This window comes from Protomyctophum parallelum, assembly GCF_964188405.1.
Source record: "Protomyctophum parallelum genome assembly, chromosome: 12".
Lineage (NCBI taxonomy): Eukaryota > Metazoa > Chordata > Actinopteri > Myctophiformes > Myctophidae > Protomyctophum > Protomyctophum parallelum.
In genome coordinates this window covers 36,187,364-36,203,765 of record NC_139712.1, presented here as the reverse complement: position 1 = coordinate 36,203,765, position 16,402 = coordinate 36,187,364, and the positions used below count along the sequence as shown (strand labels likewise).

General features: G+C 43.1%; 1 protein-coding gene across 1 annotated transcript in view; it reads left to right on the top strand.

Annotated features, from left to right (window-relative positions):
* Positions 1-16,402, top strand: part of lyrm4b (LYR motif containing 4) — a gene marked incomplete at its 5' end in the record, with an annotated part of 33,339 nt that overhangs the window by 1,603 nt on the left and 15,334 nt on the right. The window contains one exon of the mRNA XM_083778200.1: positions 13,868-13,988. Coding sequence (XP_083634326.1) covers positions 13,868-13,988 — 121 coding nt within the window. The remainder of the gene's footprint in view (positions 1-13,867; positions 13,989-16,402) is intronic.

Below are 16,402 nucleotides of genomic sequence, written 5' to 3'. Positions count from 1 at the left end.
CTACTTCGTTAAATTAAGTGTTAAGACAGCTCTGTAAAATGGTAAATGGTGCATTTATATGGCGCCTTTATCCACATATAGATTGTGCATTACATGCACCCATTCACACACACATTCATACACCAATGGCGGCGGAAACCATGCAACTTGCAAGGCACCAACCTGCACATCAGGAGCAATTAGGGGTTCAGTGTCTTGCTCAAGGACACTTCGACACTAACTCTGGGGGAGCCCGGGTTCGAACTGGCAACCTTGCAGTTACCATCCAGCCACTCTACCCCTGAGCCCAACGCCACCCTGTAGTTTGACTTTGATGGTACCCATTGCTATAGAGTTTTTGTTCAGTAACAGGGGTCTCTGTCTCCTCCAGCTAAAATACATTTTCAGGTCCGGTCCGGTATAACAATCATCAGAGAGAACTTATACAAGTGAAATTCTGTGAATTGATTATGAAGGACCCCAATGGAAACAAGCCAATAGGCCATCTTGGGTTATAATCCTCCTAGCAGACCTCGTATTGAACTGTTCTGTAAATCAAAAATATAACTTGGAAGTTAGAACTTAAGCATTAAACAAAAGGAGCAGAATATTTTGAAACTGGAACAGTTTGGAGTACCATGGAGAGAGTACCTCCTGATTGGCTGGAATTGGCATTCCACCTGAAGAAAATGAACTTTCTTTTTTAGTAAAGAGCTGGAGAGACAGATTACTATCACAATATAGAGCTTTAACCTTTTCACAAATATATCACTTACACTTCCATTGAATTCAATTATTATCCTCTGTATTCCTATTAAAAAGCATTGGTCTTCAACATGGGGCCTGGGACCAGGGTCCTCAGAGTTACTACAGGCCAGAGAGAGTGGCCGTGAAAAGTTTGTCTAATAGGAAATTAGGACTGTTTTCATCCCTGTTCTGGGGGAAACATTTGGCAAAAATAGCAGATCTACAAACGAACTCACACCGTGTCGTCCTGCATATCCTGCGTACCGGTATTCTATTTATGGAATAAGAAAGAGCAGACCAGGTACATAGCCAAATGGTCTAGCAGCTTGCCAAGTAGTGAGGGTTTAATTGGTCAAATGCCTGATTTGAACATTGACATTTTGACATGAATCAATCCAGAATATTCATAGAAAAGATAATGTGTTGTAAACACTGATGATAATGCTGTCAATGGCTATGAAGATATCTATGAAGTCTATGAAAAAGTTTAATCTGTTGCATAATGTTATGTAGTAGTGGTGATCCCTGATTCATCTCTCTCTCTCAGCTAAGGGGCCCTTGGCCTGACAAACGTTCAAGGCCCTTGTCCTAAAAGTGTATTATCAGCAAAGTGTTCATACGACAGTTCCACAAAGGTCATCTGTGTCACCAGTACAACCATGTTAATGATTTAATACAAGCTGGTTTCTGCATAGAGCGTTTCTCTGTATGACTACTGGTCCACAACGTGGGGTGCAGGGACCCCCAGGGGTCCTTGAGGTGGTTCCAGGGGGTCCCTAGCAAAAAATAATATACGAGACAAAGGGACCCTTATGACCAGGTCTGTAACTCAGAGGGTGAACAGATGGAACCAAATGGACCCTTACGGGTCGCTTTGGTTTAATTTGCAAACCCTTTGAGTTATGAATACTTTTTATTAGCAGCTGAACAGCTTGTCACATTCACACAAACTTCACTGATATCTCACCAGGCCCACAGTAGGAGGGTGGCACTATTAAATCAGTACTGTTGGGCAGAAACCTTATCCATATGTTTACTTTTTAATGTTTTCTTTTTGTTGTTGTTACAAGAGTAATAGTAATGAAGGAACCTATATCTACAATCTAACATGCCATGCATTGTGAGCTTGTACATAGAAAGAATTGTCAAACATTGCGAAAATAAAAAAGTGAAAGTGTCTTTGTTTTATAAATATTTAACTAATAAAGTATTTAACTAATAAAGTATTAACAAAAGCTTGTGACTAACTAATAACTAAAGTCAGCACAAAAAGTTCAGAAACTTAAGTTTGGCCCATTATTTCTCCACTTTAATAATACCAACAACAACAAAAAATACATCGCATGGATGCACTTGGGACGTATCCTCAGTGATGTATCCCAAGGTCATCAGGGTTTCGGGTCTCCCAACATCATACCCCTCACTCAGGTGACCCAGCCGGGGTGATCAAGTCCCGACTTACGTCTCAGTAGCTACCCTCGATCAGTTTCATTAGGGAAAAACCAGGGCCACACAATCCGTTCCTCCTGAACTACTCTGCCGGGACTGGGAGGCGATATTCCAGCACATGGAAGGACTAGGCTATGTGGGTTTACTCTTGTCCAGGCCCCTCCTACGTCTCACCAGGTCCGCTCCTGCTCTCACCAGGTCCAGCCCCTGTGCGTTGTACCAGACTCCCAGCACAAGGCACTTCATTCAGGAATGGTGGATTCTCTGCAATGGTACTACAACGAGGTACAGCTTCTAAGGACTAGGCGTTTGTGGAATGAGCAAAACTGCGTGTGTGGGCACCCCCAAAAAAATGACAAAATGACAAATGGTTGGTATTCAACCGTTGCTTTCAGTTGGATGATTGCACTTTCCCACAGTAATAAGGAAAAAACAACACATATTGGCCATTTTCAAGCTTTATTAACTTAACACTCTTTTAGGGAACTCGGTAGCTTGTGGAAGATCCATACACAGCCACAACACTTGGCATGCCAGGGGCTTTATCTCTCCCACAGGCAAGCCATAACTTGTCATCATTGAAGGCAATCTCAATGCAGTGAGATATCAAGATGAGATTCTCGAGCAAATCACATATCTTCACAATCTGGGACGTAACGCCATCCTCCAGGATGACAACACTCGCCCCCACAGAGTCGGCATCATCACAGAGCACCTCCATAATTTGGGAGTGGAGAGGATAGAATAGCCTGCCGTGAGTGAGTCTAGACCTCAACCCAATTGAACACTTGTGGGATCAGCTTGGACATGCTTTATGTGTTAGTGACCAACAGAACCACGTTGAATGACTGACGTTGACTTCCTGGTTGAGGTATGGCACAGCAAAATGTGGCTAGGTTTGACCAGCATGAGGAGGACCAATGTTGTGCCAAGTTGTTGCGCCTGCGTTTGGATCTTCCACCCGCTACTGAGTTCCATAACACTGAGTGTAACATTTATAAAGTGTAAAAATGGCCAATATGTGTAGCTTTTCCTTATTTCTGTGGGAGAGTGCAAACATCCAGTCCACTAACTAAGCAACTCAAAGCAAGGGTTGAATACCAACCATTTGCCATTTTGGAAAATTGTTTGGGGGTGCAACCCACACGTTTAGCAGTGTTGCCCATTCCACGAACGCCTGGTCCTTACAAGCTGTACCTCGTTGTAAAGGTGACCAATCAACAATTGAAAATCAGACCAGTCTGAAGCGAGTGGTGCAACAGCACCCCCTATTGGTACTCATCGGGACATCGGGACATAGTCACATAGGTTAGTCGTTAGGACATAGGTTGGGACATAGGGACAAAGCAATAAGGTATTATTGAAGTGGAGAAATAATGGAATTCCGAACTGTTTGTGCTGAGTTTATATTAGATCCATCCGGGAAGGAACGCATGTTCTTTGTTTACCCTCCTTTTCCTTACCTGAAAAGTAACGGTTTTGGACAAACAAGGTTTCCACCCGACATCAACTAAATGAGCAGCAGAAGCTCTGCTGCGTTCCGTTCTGACACGTATCTGACAGCCCCGGCCTCCGAGGAGGAGGAGAGAGAGGGTGGCAGTGGGGAGGAGAGACGGGTCATGGGCTTTGATCATTGAAGCAAACTGCAGCTTGCAGCTTGTCACTTGTGTTACTTTACTTGAGTATTTAGATGTCTGGATACTTTTTATACTTCTACTCCACACAGAGAAATCTGTGCCTTTCTCCGTTGGCTGCCACCAAGTATATTTTGATGCCAATGCTTTAGTACTTCAGGACTTTCTTTTTTAATGAGGTAAAATATGTTGAATCATGCAGGGCTTCCACCAACTGGGGATGTGTGGTGGGGTTTTCATTTCTCTGCAGTCATAGTCTTTTCAGCTTGTCAGAACCGCTGCTCGATTCCTAGTGGTGGAAAGTAGTTACTGTATTTAAGCATCATTTGTGGGTCCTTTTACTTGTGTATTTCAATTACATGTTTTACTTATTTCTACTCCACTACATCTCACATATGAATATTTTTATTCTGTGACGGTTATTTGAAAACTTGATATTACATTTTGATTATTGATGCAAAAGCTCACAATGTGTCTTGTAGATTTTTGAGAGATTTTGATGAATCTGAAATGGGATGTTCTGCATAATGACACATTTTTTGTGTTGGTACTTCAGTACATGCACTGAAGTAAAATGTAGTGAAATAGAATTGGAGCTGAGCTGTTAGGGGTTCTGATCAGTGAAGCGCTCTGCGCGGCTCTAGTCCTCTCAGCTTGTCAGAAGCGCTGCACCGTGGCCTACTTGAAGGATCTTGAAGCGAACGGTGGCCTAAATTGGTTCCTGTCGGCTGTAAGAGGCTGTTGTTCCGATCCATGTGGGACCCGCTGGCTGGCTGGCTGGCTCGGTGGCTACCTAGCTGGATGGAGGGCTCGGGTGCAGGGTGGTGTATTTATTTTGTGAAATACATTTTTTTTAACCCATCCATATTAGCACTGCAACTTATCTTAAATGCATTTTCTTTGATAATTAGTTTTTAGTTTTATATTTCAATGAATCAACACAAAGCAATTCTAATCTCTCTCTCTCCCTCGCCTCTGTAAAAAGAGAAATATGAGAAGTGAAAAGTGATGAGGGAGTGTATTCATTCACGTCCCCACCACCCCTCAGGGTAGCTTCTTTTTCCATGGAAAAATTGCAAACCCTTCAAAATCCTCATGCAGCCTACATTGAAAGCAGACCTATTGAGGGAGTGGCCACAGGTTTTTACAAGAGCACACACAATTCACCTTAGCGGGCCCTAGGCCCCGCCCTGGCCTTACTAATTAGCACACATTTTACCCCACCCGGTCAATAACAAAAATAAAATATATGGGCATTCCCAGACCTGTTGTTTCAGCGCGCTTTATGAACTAGAATTGCACAGGGCCAGTGTGAAAAAAGAATATTGTAATGAGTGACCAAGGCCTGGGCTATACGACTCTGGGTGTTTTTTCAAACGCACATTTCTATGTGCGTTTGGGCCTTTCATCCAGACGCAAACGGCGTTTTCGGCCACTCAAACGGAGGTTTTTGGCAACGGATAAATAAGTGGAGATTTTCGAAAAGATCCGGATGGTGGAGCTGTGTAGTCATGCGAAACGGAGTTTTTGAGGAAGGATGACGTCACCTCGCCCGCGCATGTTTGTTGTTGCTTTTAACACTGAGCATGCGCATCAGTTCATGGATTGAAAAACAAACAACTTCCGGGGTGAACGTGAGGTTACCATAGAAACGACAACAAACACGATGGCAGCTAGCGCCACCCGCGCGGGCGGATCCTCACCATCTAATATAAACACAAACCCTATTCTTCCAGCTGCCTCGCTAGCCTAGTGGACTACTACGCAGACTAAGAAAATATATGCTTTGCTTCGCTGGTTCGCGCCCCACTGCTGCCGCTGTTTTTACAACCGCAGACTTTTTAATAGTTTTTGGATTAAGGTTGGTGAAGGATGCGTTGCTCCCCTGCTTGCGGTTATGTATGCAAGCAGGGGAGCAACACATCGTTCACCAACCTTAATCCAGTCTTTTTAATGCAACCTTAATCCAAAAACTATTAAAAAGTCTGCGGTTGTAAAAACAGTGGCGGCAGTGGGGCGCGAACCAGCGAAGCGAAGCAAAGCATAGATTACAAGTGTGCATAGTAGTCCACTAGGCTAGCGTATCAGCTGTGGGAAAATGGGGTTTGTGTTTATATTATAGAAGGTGAGTTCCAAAGTTGCTCACTAGACGGAGTCCTGTCTGCATGCCTTGTTTGTTTTGTTTTTAGTACTACCGGGTTACGTGGGGGGATTTATTGGTAAACCAGCTCACCGCGCATACCAAAGCTGCATACTGATTATGTCACTGGTACTGTAGGCAGGTTTTCTGTTTCTGTCCACACAGCTCTCCTCTGAGATGCAGAGTGAGCAAACACAGGCTATCTGTGCCATCTTATTATGAGCGAAGTATGGAAACTATTCTAAACATGATCTCAAATCACGTGATTGTTGTCTCCACCAGGCCGAAGGCATGTGGGGAGAGTATGTTTTGCACTTCGTCCGTCCGCGTGTCCGTCCGTCCGTCCGTGTGTCCGTCCGTGTGTCCGTGAACAGCTAATCTCGGCCACCGTTAACCCCGTCGATGCCACATTTTGCACACACACTCCCTGGATGCCAACGATGAACCTCTGCCCCAAACTTTCCAGAACGGCCTGTTATAGCGCCACCAGGAGGCCGCTTTGTGCAAAACAAGTTTTTTCACAGTACACCTACAGATTTTGTCCAAACATCACGCAAATTAGTACACAGTCTCTCTAGAGCCATTCAACGAAACGGGTCTTTCAGATTTCTCAGACTCCATCCTGATTGGTTAAGATTGGCTTCCAAAGTTCACAGGAGTGCTCAGTTTCAAACAAAATGCTGCAAATCATGAACACATCGCGTGATTTCCGTGAAATTGTGCACGCACATTCCCACTAGGCCGAGGACGAAATGCCACATGAACAATTTCAACTCAGCCTCAAGGTGGCGCTATAACTGGCCGAAAAGTGTTTTTACCTCTAACTGCACGGATCTGTGGATAACCTGGTGGAGACCTGTGCCCAGAAGGGCACTTTTTCTAGTTATAAATGTGACATGCCTAGAGAAGACGTCTGTAGCTGTAGCTGTGTAAAAGTGCAAAAATGTCTAGTTATGTATTTGGTACATACCGGCTCATACAGTGATATTTTCAGTAGAATCAACACTGAACTACAGTTTGCAGTCTATCTTCTCTGTCGGGTGGAAACCTCGTGTCCAAAGCTGAACCTATAACATATTTTAGCGTGATGATTAAGTTTAAAACACGTAATACACTGTCTGGATGTCATCTTGAATGAGATTACAAACGGAGTAGTTCTTTAATCAAAACCAGCTGTGTGGAGGAGGACGAGAAGCATGGGAAACAAACTGGTGAGCTTCATTTCTATTGGCTTTTATTGATGTGTATCTCTACACGTCATCATGCAGCACGTTTTCGTTTTCAGGAAGTAATTAAAAATATTTGTATAGACTTTTGATATAAAAACACAAATTAGAATTTTCCCTTTTTTTTCGGCATCCGTTGTTAGGTATGCCCATATGATGACCACGGATATGGGTCTAAAAGTGTAAAGAAATATATTTTTCAATTCACTACGCCTTTAAGCATCTCTCCAGGCCCGGGTAACATTTGCACCCAGGTGCACCGTTGTGGAGTGATTGTGTTCAGAGTGATATGCAGGCACAGGTGGGACTGATTGCAAATGTGCTGACACACACAGCGCTGCAGGCCGGCTAATGAGTCCATCCTGACCCCCTCCCACCTCCACTCCCAACCACTCATTCTCTTCTGTCTTTGATGTTACTTTTTCTCCCCATTTTAGTCATTCTGCCAATTAATTCCTCCGCACACACATTTTCTGTGTTGTTTCTGCTGTTGTATCCTACTGACTCACCTGCCATTGGCAGCCCCCACCGGGAGGACATACTGTTGTATCCTACTGACTCACCTGCCATTGGCAGCCCCCACCGGGAGGACATACTGTTGTATCCTACTGACTCACCTGCCAGTGAGGAGACCCCACCGTGAGGACATACTGTTGTATCCTACCTGCCAGTGAGTAGCCCCCACCGACAGTGGTGTGCACAGACATTTAGAGGGGCAGGTGCTCAGGTGAAAAAAGGGCACCTTGTGCAGCATGTGGAACCGACCGGTTGCCTTAATAGTGTGAGATTTATAGATTTTGGGGCCTAAATAATATGTCAAAAGCTTTTTATCAAGAATTGATCAATGGTCCACATACTGTACAGTGTATACTGTACCAAAAAGGAAAAAACACTGTATTTTCTTTTTGCTCTAGCACCCCCTAGTGTCTATCTGTGCACGCCACTGCCCACCGAGAGGACGTACAGTCTTGGGCAGCTGTGGCTCAGGAGGTAGAGCAGATCGTCTAATGATCCCTGGGTCGGCGGTTCAAATCCCGGCTCCTCCTGTCCACATATCAAAGTGTCCTTGGGCAAGACACTGAACCCTACACCCTCCAATGAGTTGGTCGGTGTGAGCTTGCCTCCATTGGTGTGTTAATGTGGGAAGTGAGGACACTGGCGTCGACTGTTCGCCGCTCACCTCCCAATGTATGAATGAATGAACCGTTGTAAAGTGCTTTGAGCACTTGGAAAAGCGCTATAAAAATGCAATTCATTATTTGAGCCACTCCCTGCTGACAGGCTCCTCCTCCTGCCGACAGGAGTACCTGCAGTGACAAATAACACCCTCCCGTCTTCCCTCCCCTTGAACACGGGCCAATTGTGTTTGAATAGATGCTCGACCAAGCCAGATTCACCACGGTCCTCCCCCTGCCCACAGGAGTACCTGCAGTGACAAATAACACCGTCCCGGCTCCCGGCTTCCCTCCCCTTGAACATGGGCCAATTCAGTGTTTGAATAGATGCTCGACCAAGCCGGATTCACCACGGTCGATTCTTTTGTAGGATGAGCAATGGCACCAGCTGAGTATGTGGGTTGCGTTCCATGAATAATGTGACAAATCTCCACCAATGCCAAACAGCTTATTGTTATACTCAGTCATTGTTGTTCTTCAGCTTACTCCATAGAGCACCGAAGTCTTGGCGTAATTTGCACATCCTACCTGGGTCACGTTTCCCCCCATTCTGAATTCCCATAAGAACTGTGTTCCGAACATAAATAAAATTATCCTAGGTGCGGTTTGACTCGTATGGTTATCAACTGACGGCGAGAAGGTGTTAGTGTTACTGCCGCCGAATTAGTCAAATTTTCGCCAGAAACGGACTGTATCAAATCATGAGTCATGAGTGACTGACTGACTCGTAAACCAGGGGTTCTCAACCCGTGGGTCGCGACCCCTCGGGGGGGCCACCAACTTATTTTGGGGGGTCCACAAATTATTAAAAGAAAAAGCATTTCCGGTGGTCCCCAGCCAAAAATGTTGAGAACCCTTGTCGTAAACAACAGTTTTGTTTATTTTTGGACCACAATATGCTTATAGTTAGGCTATATGACACGATTTTAAGATCACCTGACCCAATGTAATTTTCCATAGAGGAAACGTCCACGGCCCAGGGGATGACCGAGTGACGTCAGGTGAGGGCTTTGGTACTCCAAACTGTTTGTTCAGTAACATGGGTCTTGTCATCTCTCCATACTGTTTGTTCAGTAACATGGGTGTTGTCATCTCCCCAGCTCATTAGTAAACAGAAGATACCGTCCTCCCTTTTAAAAGTCATGTCACTTTTACTTGATTACTTGACTAGCAAGAAGGCACTTTTCATATAGGGTACATATAGACACTCCTTTTGAGGAAGAGATAAACAAAACGTGAAATATAATTTATTAAATTATTACTAAAATGGTATTCACATTATATATCAAATTAATGTTATGTGTCTCTAATGTGTCTAACACACAAGCATACATGCGTGTACACTACACACACACACACACACACACACACACACAGGAGAAAACTAGTGCAATAATAGTTTCATAACAGCCAACAAGTAAATTATTAATGGTCTGGCATTGACACAAAACGTCTGAAAATCTGTCTTGTTTTTGTTGTATGTATTATTTAACACACGGTACAGGCGTACAGTATGCGTAGGCACTTCCAAGCATGTACTGCTCGACAGTGGAGCTTAAAATGTTTAGAAATTTGACCTACAATATTATTGCTGTAGGGCATGAATTCTAAAAAAATCTCTCTCTCTCTCTCTCTCTCTCTCTCTCTCTCTCTCTCTCTCTCTCTCTCTCTCTCTCTCTCTCTCTCTCTCTCTCTCTCTCTCTCTCTCTCTCTCTCTCTCTCTCTCTCTCTCTCTCTCTCTCTCTCTCTCTCTCTCTCTCTCTCTCTCTCTCTGGCTCATAAGGGCACAAGCTCTGCACTTTGAGTGGCCCTCAAAGTGCAGTCTGGGGTCCGCACTTCTGGGGGGGGGGGTCCAGGGGCTATATTAATTAACAGATTGATTAATATACTTTAACCCTATTGGCTATCTACAGCTCACAAGCTTGTACATCTGTACAGTATTTCACAAAATACTTTCCGCAGCCAAATACATGAAACGGTTTTAGAATCACTGCCTTATGGTGTCTTTGCGAAGATACAATAACAGAAAAGGAATCTTTCTTTCATCAACTATCAGCTGAGAGTTAATTAGACCGGGATGCTATCGAGCAATTAAAATCATTAAATGAAGCATATGAAGCTGCAAATGGAGGGAAATGGTTAATGCTGTCTTTGATGTGATGGGGACAAACTGTTCTCAAAACTCAAACATATGTCTGGGTAAAATCTACAAATGGAGGACAGACTGCACTCAACACTGTGGTGTTATTTTATGTTGATGTCCCACTGAAAATGTAGTGATGTGGATTTAGTTAAGCTACCTTGCAGCAACAGGAAAAGCTGAAATACTGAAACTGGGACAAATCTTCCAGAATTATTATGGCTTTCAAGTATTTAAAAGCGTGGAGAAAAGATTTTTGTCAGATGTGTATGTGTGTGTGTGTGTGTGTGTGTGTGTGTGTGTGTGTGTGCGTGAGTGCGTGCGTGCATGCGTGCTCGCAAGACAATTATGTGTTAGACATAGCAGAGGCCCAACTGATGAATAAGTTATTCCATTTCTAACTTATTAAAATTCTCTTCTCTTCTTTACTTCCAACTGTCATTTCCCCTTTATTTTTCTAACTCACACACCGACCCATTATTATTATTATCCAGACAAGTGAACAGCCCTTAAATCTAACCTGTGTACAGCTTTATAAGTTCAGTGCTACAGTAAAACCAAAATTTGAGCAATAGAGAGAGAAGAAATAGAGAAAAGGCGGAGAGAAAAAGAGAGAAGACAAATCAAAATAATGACAGATGACAGCAAGAGACAGACGGGATGCTTTGAAGCACAGTAACCTTTCAAACAGGAATGCATGAAATATGAGTGAAATATTTTAAACCAAATTTAGTCAAACCCCCCCCCACCTCAACAAAGCCTTGGGGTTCTGAGGGCAATCTCTTTGGGTCTGTCTCTGCGCCAATGTCTGCAGACAATTCAACCCAATTAAACAACTTTACTAGCCAATCGATGTGATTTGATTCAAATTACATCACTCTCGTCTCGACACGACGCCGCGTCGGGGACAGTTCGTGAACTCTTGCAATTGGGAGAATTCCATTAACCAAATTAATTGGCATTAGCTATATTAGATCAGTGAGTGGTTCTACGTGTCTGTTTGGGGTTAATTGCGCTGGCCTGACGGAAAGAGTTGCACCCACTACAAATCTAATGTTGGTGAGGTTTTAGGATTCAGCTGGTTCTCAAAGTGGGGTCCAGGGACCTCCAGGTGGCTTTGAGGGGGTTCCAAGGGGTCCCCAGCTACATTTGTTAATACAGCATCACAATTATTTTAACCCCTTTATCCATATTGTATACTTTTCTTTTTTAAATAGCAGGTGTACAAGCTCACATTGTGTCACTTTGTACTTATCTGAATATTTTTGAAAAATCAGTTTGAAAGACATTTAATAATTTAGAATTTCTTAACACAAATCTTCTCTTCTGGGGGTCCCCACAGAAAGAAGAATTTAGATGGACGTCCGTGGCCAAATGTATATATACATTTGGAGGTACTTACTGTATTCCACCGTCTTTTATCACAACAGTTCACAGTGTATATAAATCAGCGCATACAGTGGGTGGGCTTTAGACCGGATGTAAGCCTTGCACACTAAATAGAAACCAGGCATTTTGACTGCATGTGGACAGATCTGTTTATTAAAATAGCAAATCTACAAGCGCACAACATCATAGCCTGATGCGTCGGTTTTATTTATTTAAAATACTGGGTCAATTGTCTGACTTTGATTGCTTAAAGTAGACCTGCATACAATGGTAAAGTTAAATTGAACACTTAACTTAGTATTTAATACTTGAATACTTATACTTAGTATTTAATACTTAGTACTTTCAAAAGGGTTTATTGGGGCACCTTACAAATTGCATTGTTTGTTCTACTGGCTTAAACATGTCAGTGTTTCTAGTGTTGCACTGTTGACAGCTAAAACGTCCTATTGTCCCTTGTCCCTCCCATTGTCACACCCACTTCTGTCCAGCTCTAAGGTGATAAAATGTTGTGAATATTGAAACGGACTTTTCTCAGCTTTGGGTGAAAGGCCAGAATCATTTTAAAATGGTTATCTCCTTCAATTATCCAATTTCATTGAATGATACATCATATGAAAGCTTACATTCTGTACTTTAATAATCTGTAAAAATCAGAAAAATGGAAAAGTAGAGTTGAGGGCCTTTTTGCTGGATTTTGTCACAAATAGTGCTGCTGTGTTCACACATTGTTGTATTTCTCCCAGTAGGTATGGGAGTTTTTCGTAGTTGGGTCATGTTTTCAAATTCACTTTGGATATGTAATCTGCAGGTGGTTAGAAAGTGTAGCTCTGTTTCCACCACATTTTGTGTGCAGTGGGTGTACACTATACTGCATAGTCTTCCTTCCCTTGCGAGCCAGGTCTGTCAGTCTTTCTCTATAGCAAGGATGTGTTCACTGAGTCTGTTTCTAGTAGTCTAAGCTTTCCTTCATTTTGGGTCAATCACAGTGCTCAGGTATTCTGCAGCTGCCAATATTGTTATCTATTCAGGGCTAAAATGGGATTCAAATTGGCTTGTTTTTTTTTTTGGGTTGTCTCTTGCCAGTATGTCGGGTAGCTTTCTTTTTTGTTTTCTATGATCTGGTTTAGTCCAGTGGGGCTTCTGTCTGGTGGCTGTGCTTGGTGTTTGTGAGTTTGAGTTTGAGTCCCTGAACCAGCTGGCTATAAAGGGAGCATCTCTGTGGCTGTTCTCTATGGACGAGGGCTTTGTTGTGGAGCCTGTCTGGGTTGCTTTCTTTGAGGTGGTTATCAAATTTAAATTCTCCCTTATCTTTGATGATGAGAGGGTATCGTCCTAGTTCTGCTCTGCATGAATTGTTTGTTGTTTTCTGCCGGGTGCTGCGGAAGATGGATTTGCAGAGTTATGCGATATATCACTCACCTAACACCCAACCAAAGAAGTGAGAACTCAAAGTGGGCAAAGGTGAGGCACAGCTGTTTACAACATGCTGTGTTGTCAGCTTGTAGATCTGCCATTTTTCACTAGTTTGGGTAAACGTCTAATTTCTCTTTTGGGACTCGAGCTAAAAAGTTTGAGAACCACTGTTCTAGGTCAGTTGTTCCCAACTCGCTTAATTTCAAGGACCCCCAGTTTGACATGCATTAGTCTATGGACCCCTCCATTTAATGGCATTTCTATCTCTGGGACCCCACTTTATATTGTGAAATCACTGTTAGTTTAACACTGAGAGTTTACATTTCCATTTGTACACTCTCAGAGTTACAGATCCATGGGTCTATTTGGTTCCTATTCCATCATAGCTGGGGTTAGCTTTTAAACATTTTGGGGCTTACTTTTAAATTGTGTGTGTGTGTGTGTGTGTGTGTGTGTGTGTGTGTGTGTGTGTGTGTGTGTGTGTGTGTGTGTGTGTGTGTGTGTGTGTGTGTGTGTGTGTGTGTGTGTGTGTGTGTGTGTGTGTGTGTGTGTGTGTGTGTGTGTGTGTGTAGGACCTACGCACTGAGGAGGGTGCGTGATGCGTTTCGGGCCAACAGCACGGTAGAGGACCCTCACACTGTCGACACACTGCTGCAGGAGGGGTACAAGACCCTGGCCCTCATCCAGAGACAGGTAGGCCTACGCACACACACATACTGACAGTACTTGTGACAACATCGACATTTTAAAAGACTTTAAGATTTTCTTTTATACTTTTTTTTTTAAACATTTTTAGCCACTAGAGGTTCAGGCCTACTCAGCCACACCGTCGATCCGACTGATATGGGGTCCGCACGTAATTCCGACAGAGCATTAGTCTGCGCTGCTTGCGGTTATGGTTGGGTTAGGGTTTGAGGTAGGTTGACGTTTGTCGGACCAATGACTAGTCTGAACTAAAGTACTGCAGCCGACCGCTATGCCCATATATGTATATATCTCTGTAACTTTCTTTCATTCAAAAGTCTTAAGAGGACAGTGAAAACATAGCATTCAAAGAATGAAAATAGAACTACAGTACCATAGGGCTGGGCGATATGACGATATATATCGTATTTTCGATAGAAAATGTCTATCACGAAAAAAAGCTATATCGCTTATATCGCCGTTTCGCTTTACGGCAGTATTTTACGTCACAGCGCTTATATACGGCATGCCCAGCAGCCCACCGCGCGCACTGAAAACAGTGCGCCAACACATTTCGGATGTCTTCTCTATTATATACTCTAAGGCCAACACGACCACAACACAAGCCGAGGTGGTGCTTGCACCTAAAAGAGGGAGATGATGATGATGGCTGACGAGATTCAGAGCGGTGTAAGGGGCACGTTCGGAAATACCACACCGGAGCGAACTCATCTATCAGTTTGCATTGCACAGTGCGCCTAGTGCGCTATTTCCGAACGCGCCCTAAAGTAACCGGTCATTCACTGTTATAAATGCAGGTTTCATGTTGGGTCAAATTGATAAATTGCGTGAGCCACGCATGTTTTACACAGTTGAACAATAAGCTTGTCCGTCGTCGGGTGCACTGCAAACTTCTTCCAAGACGAAGACGTTCCTCTTACCTGTGCAGTCCTCCTGCTGCGTCACGCGTGTCTGTCTTGTTTTATTGTTCCAAATAAATTATTCCATTTGAAAAGTCCTTAATTCAGCAACAGCTTACAACAACAACACAAGACGCTGACTTTGTTGTGATCATCAAAAAAAAAGGAAAAGAAAAAGCCCCACTCGTCCCAGACTCCCATATACGCACAGCTGTGGGCATGGAGAGTTGACGACAAGATCGCGTTCTCTCTCACTCTCTCTCACTCTATCGCCTGTAGTCAATTAAACATCGTTAAGCTGCCCAACGTCTTTAACAAACTAAACTATAACTACAACAGAACATGTTGATTCCCTATACAGAGCTTAAATGAACTGAAACAACTGTAGTGACAAACTGTGACATGAGATATTAATTTTTTCCTTAAGCCAATTTAATGCAGACACAGGCCTGTACTTCTGTGTCTGAATGGCAACGTCTTATTTCTTTCTTTTTTCTTTTTAATTGTCATAATAATAATTATTATTAATAATACTAATAAAACTTTATTTGTATAGCACCTTTCATGACATGAAATGCAGCTCTCAAAGTGCTTTACAGAGCAATGGAGAAAAAAAGAAAAGCAAGGCAACGACATTAAAAAACAAGCAGTGATGCAATACAGTGAGGACATGAATAACAAAAAATAAAAGATCAATTAAAAGCAATGTTGTAGAAGTGGGTCTTGAGCTGTGCTTTAAAAATGTCTACAGAGGCTGAACAATTGAGTTCAGCCTCTAATTATTATTATATACATTATATTTTGTAATATTTTTGTACTTGCTTTGGGCCTGTCTGTGCATGGGAAGGGCATCAGTATTATATTCATATAAGTAGACTGGATAATGTGAATTTAATTGTTTTTTGAGTGGTGCAACCATTATAGACAGCTATGTGTGTCCCTGTCCCTGTATCCGAGCACGGAAATAGCATAACTATTGTCACCACCAAGTGTCACTGTTGTGCAGCCTAACACAGACAGAGGCCAGGGAGGAGAGCTTGTACAGTACAGTACAGTACAGTACAGTACAGTACAGCACAGCCCAAGTACAGTAAAGTACTCGACCTGAACAAAAATCAATTATTTTAGATAAAAAAATAGGTATCGTAAAAAATATGCTATATCGTGAGTATATCGTTATCGTGATAAAATAAATTCTATATCGTGATATGAGATTTTGTCATATCGCCCAGCCCTACAGTACCATGTGTTCCCCTACCCGGTTTAAGCGATACAAAGCCTTTGCTACATTACATACAGTATGTGGGACTAGTGTCAGTCAGATATAGCTGGGCCAGGTTTATCACTGGTGGGCCGATTGTGGCCCACGGGCCGCCTGTTGCCTACCACTGCTCTACTCTACTCTCTACACACTCTCATTACTCTCATCACAGTGCTAATTACCCAGCTGTTTGGTCACTTTGTTCGGATCGTGCACCACTCTCCTGTCAGCCAATCCCACGA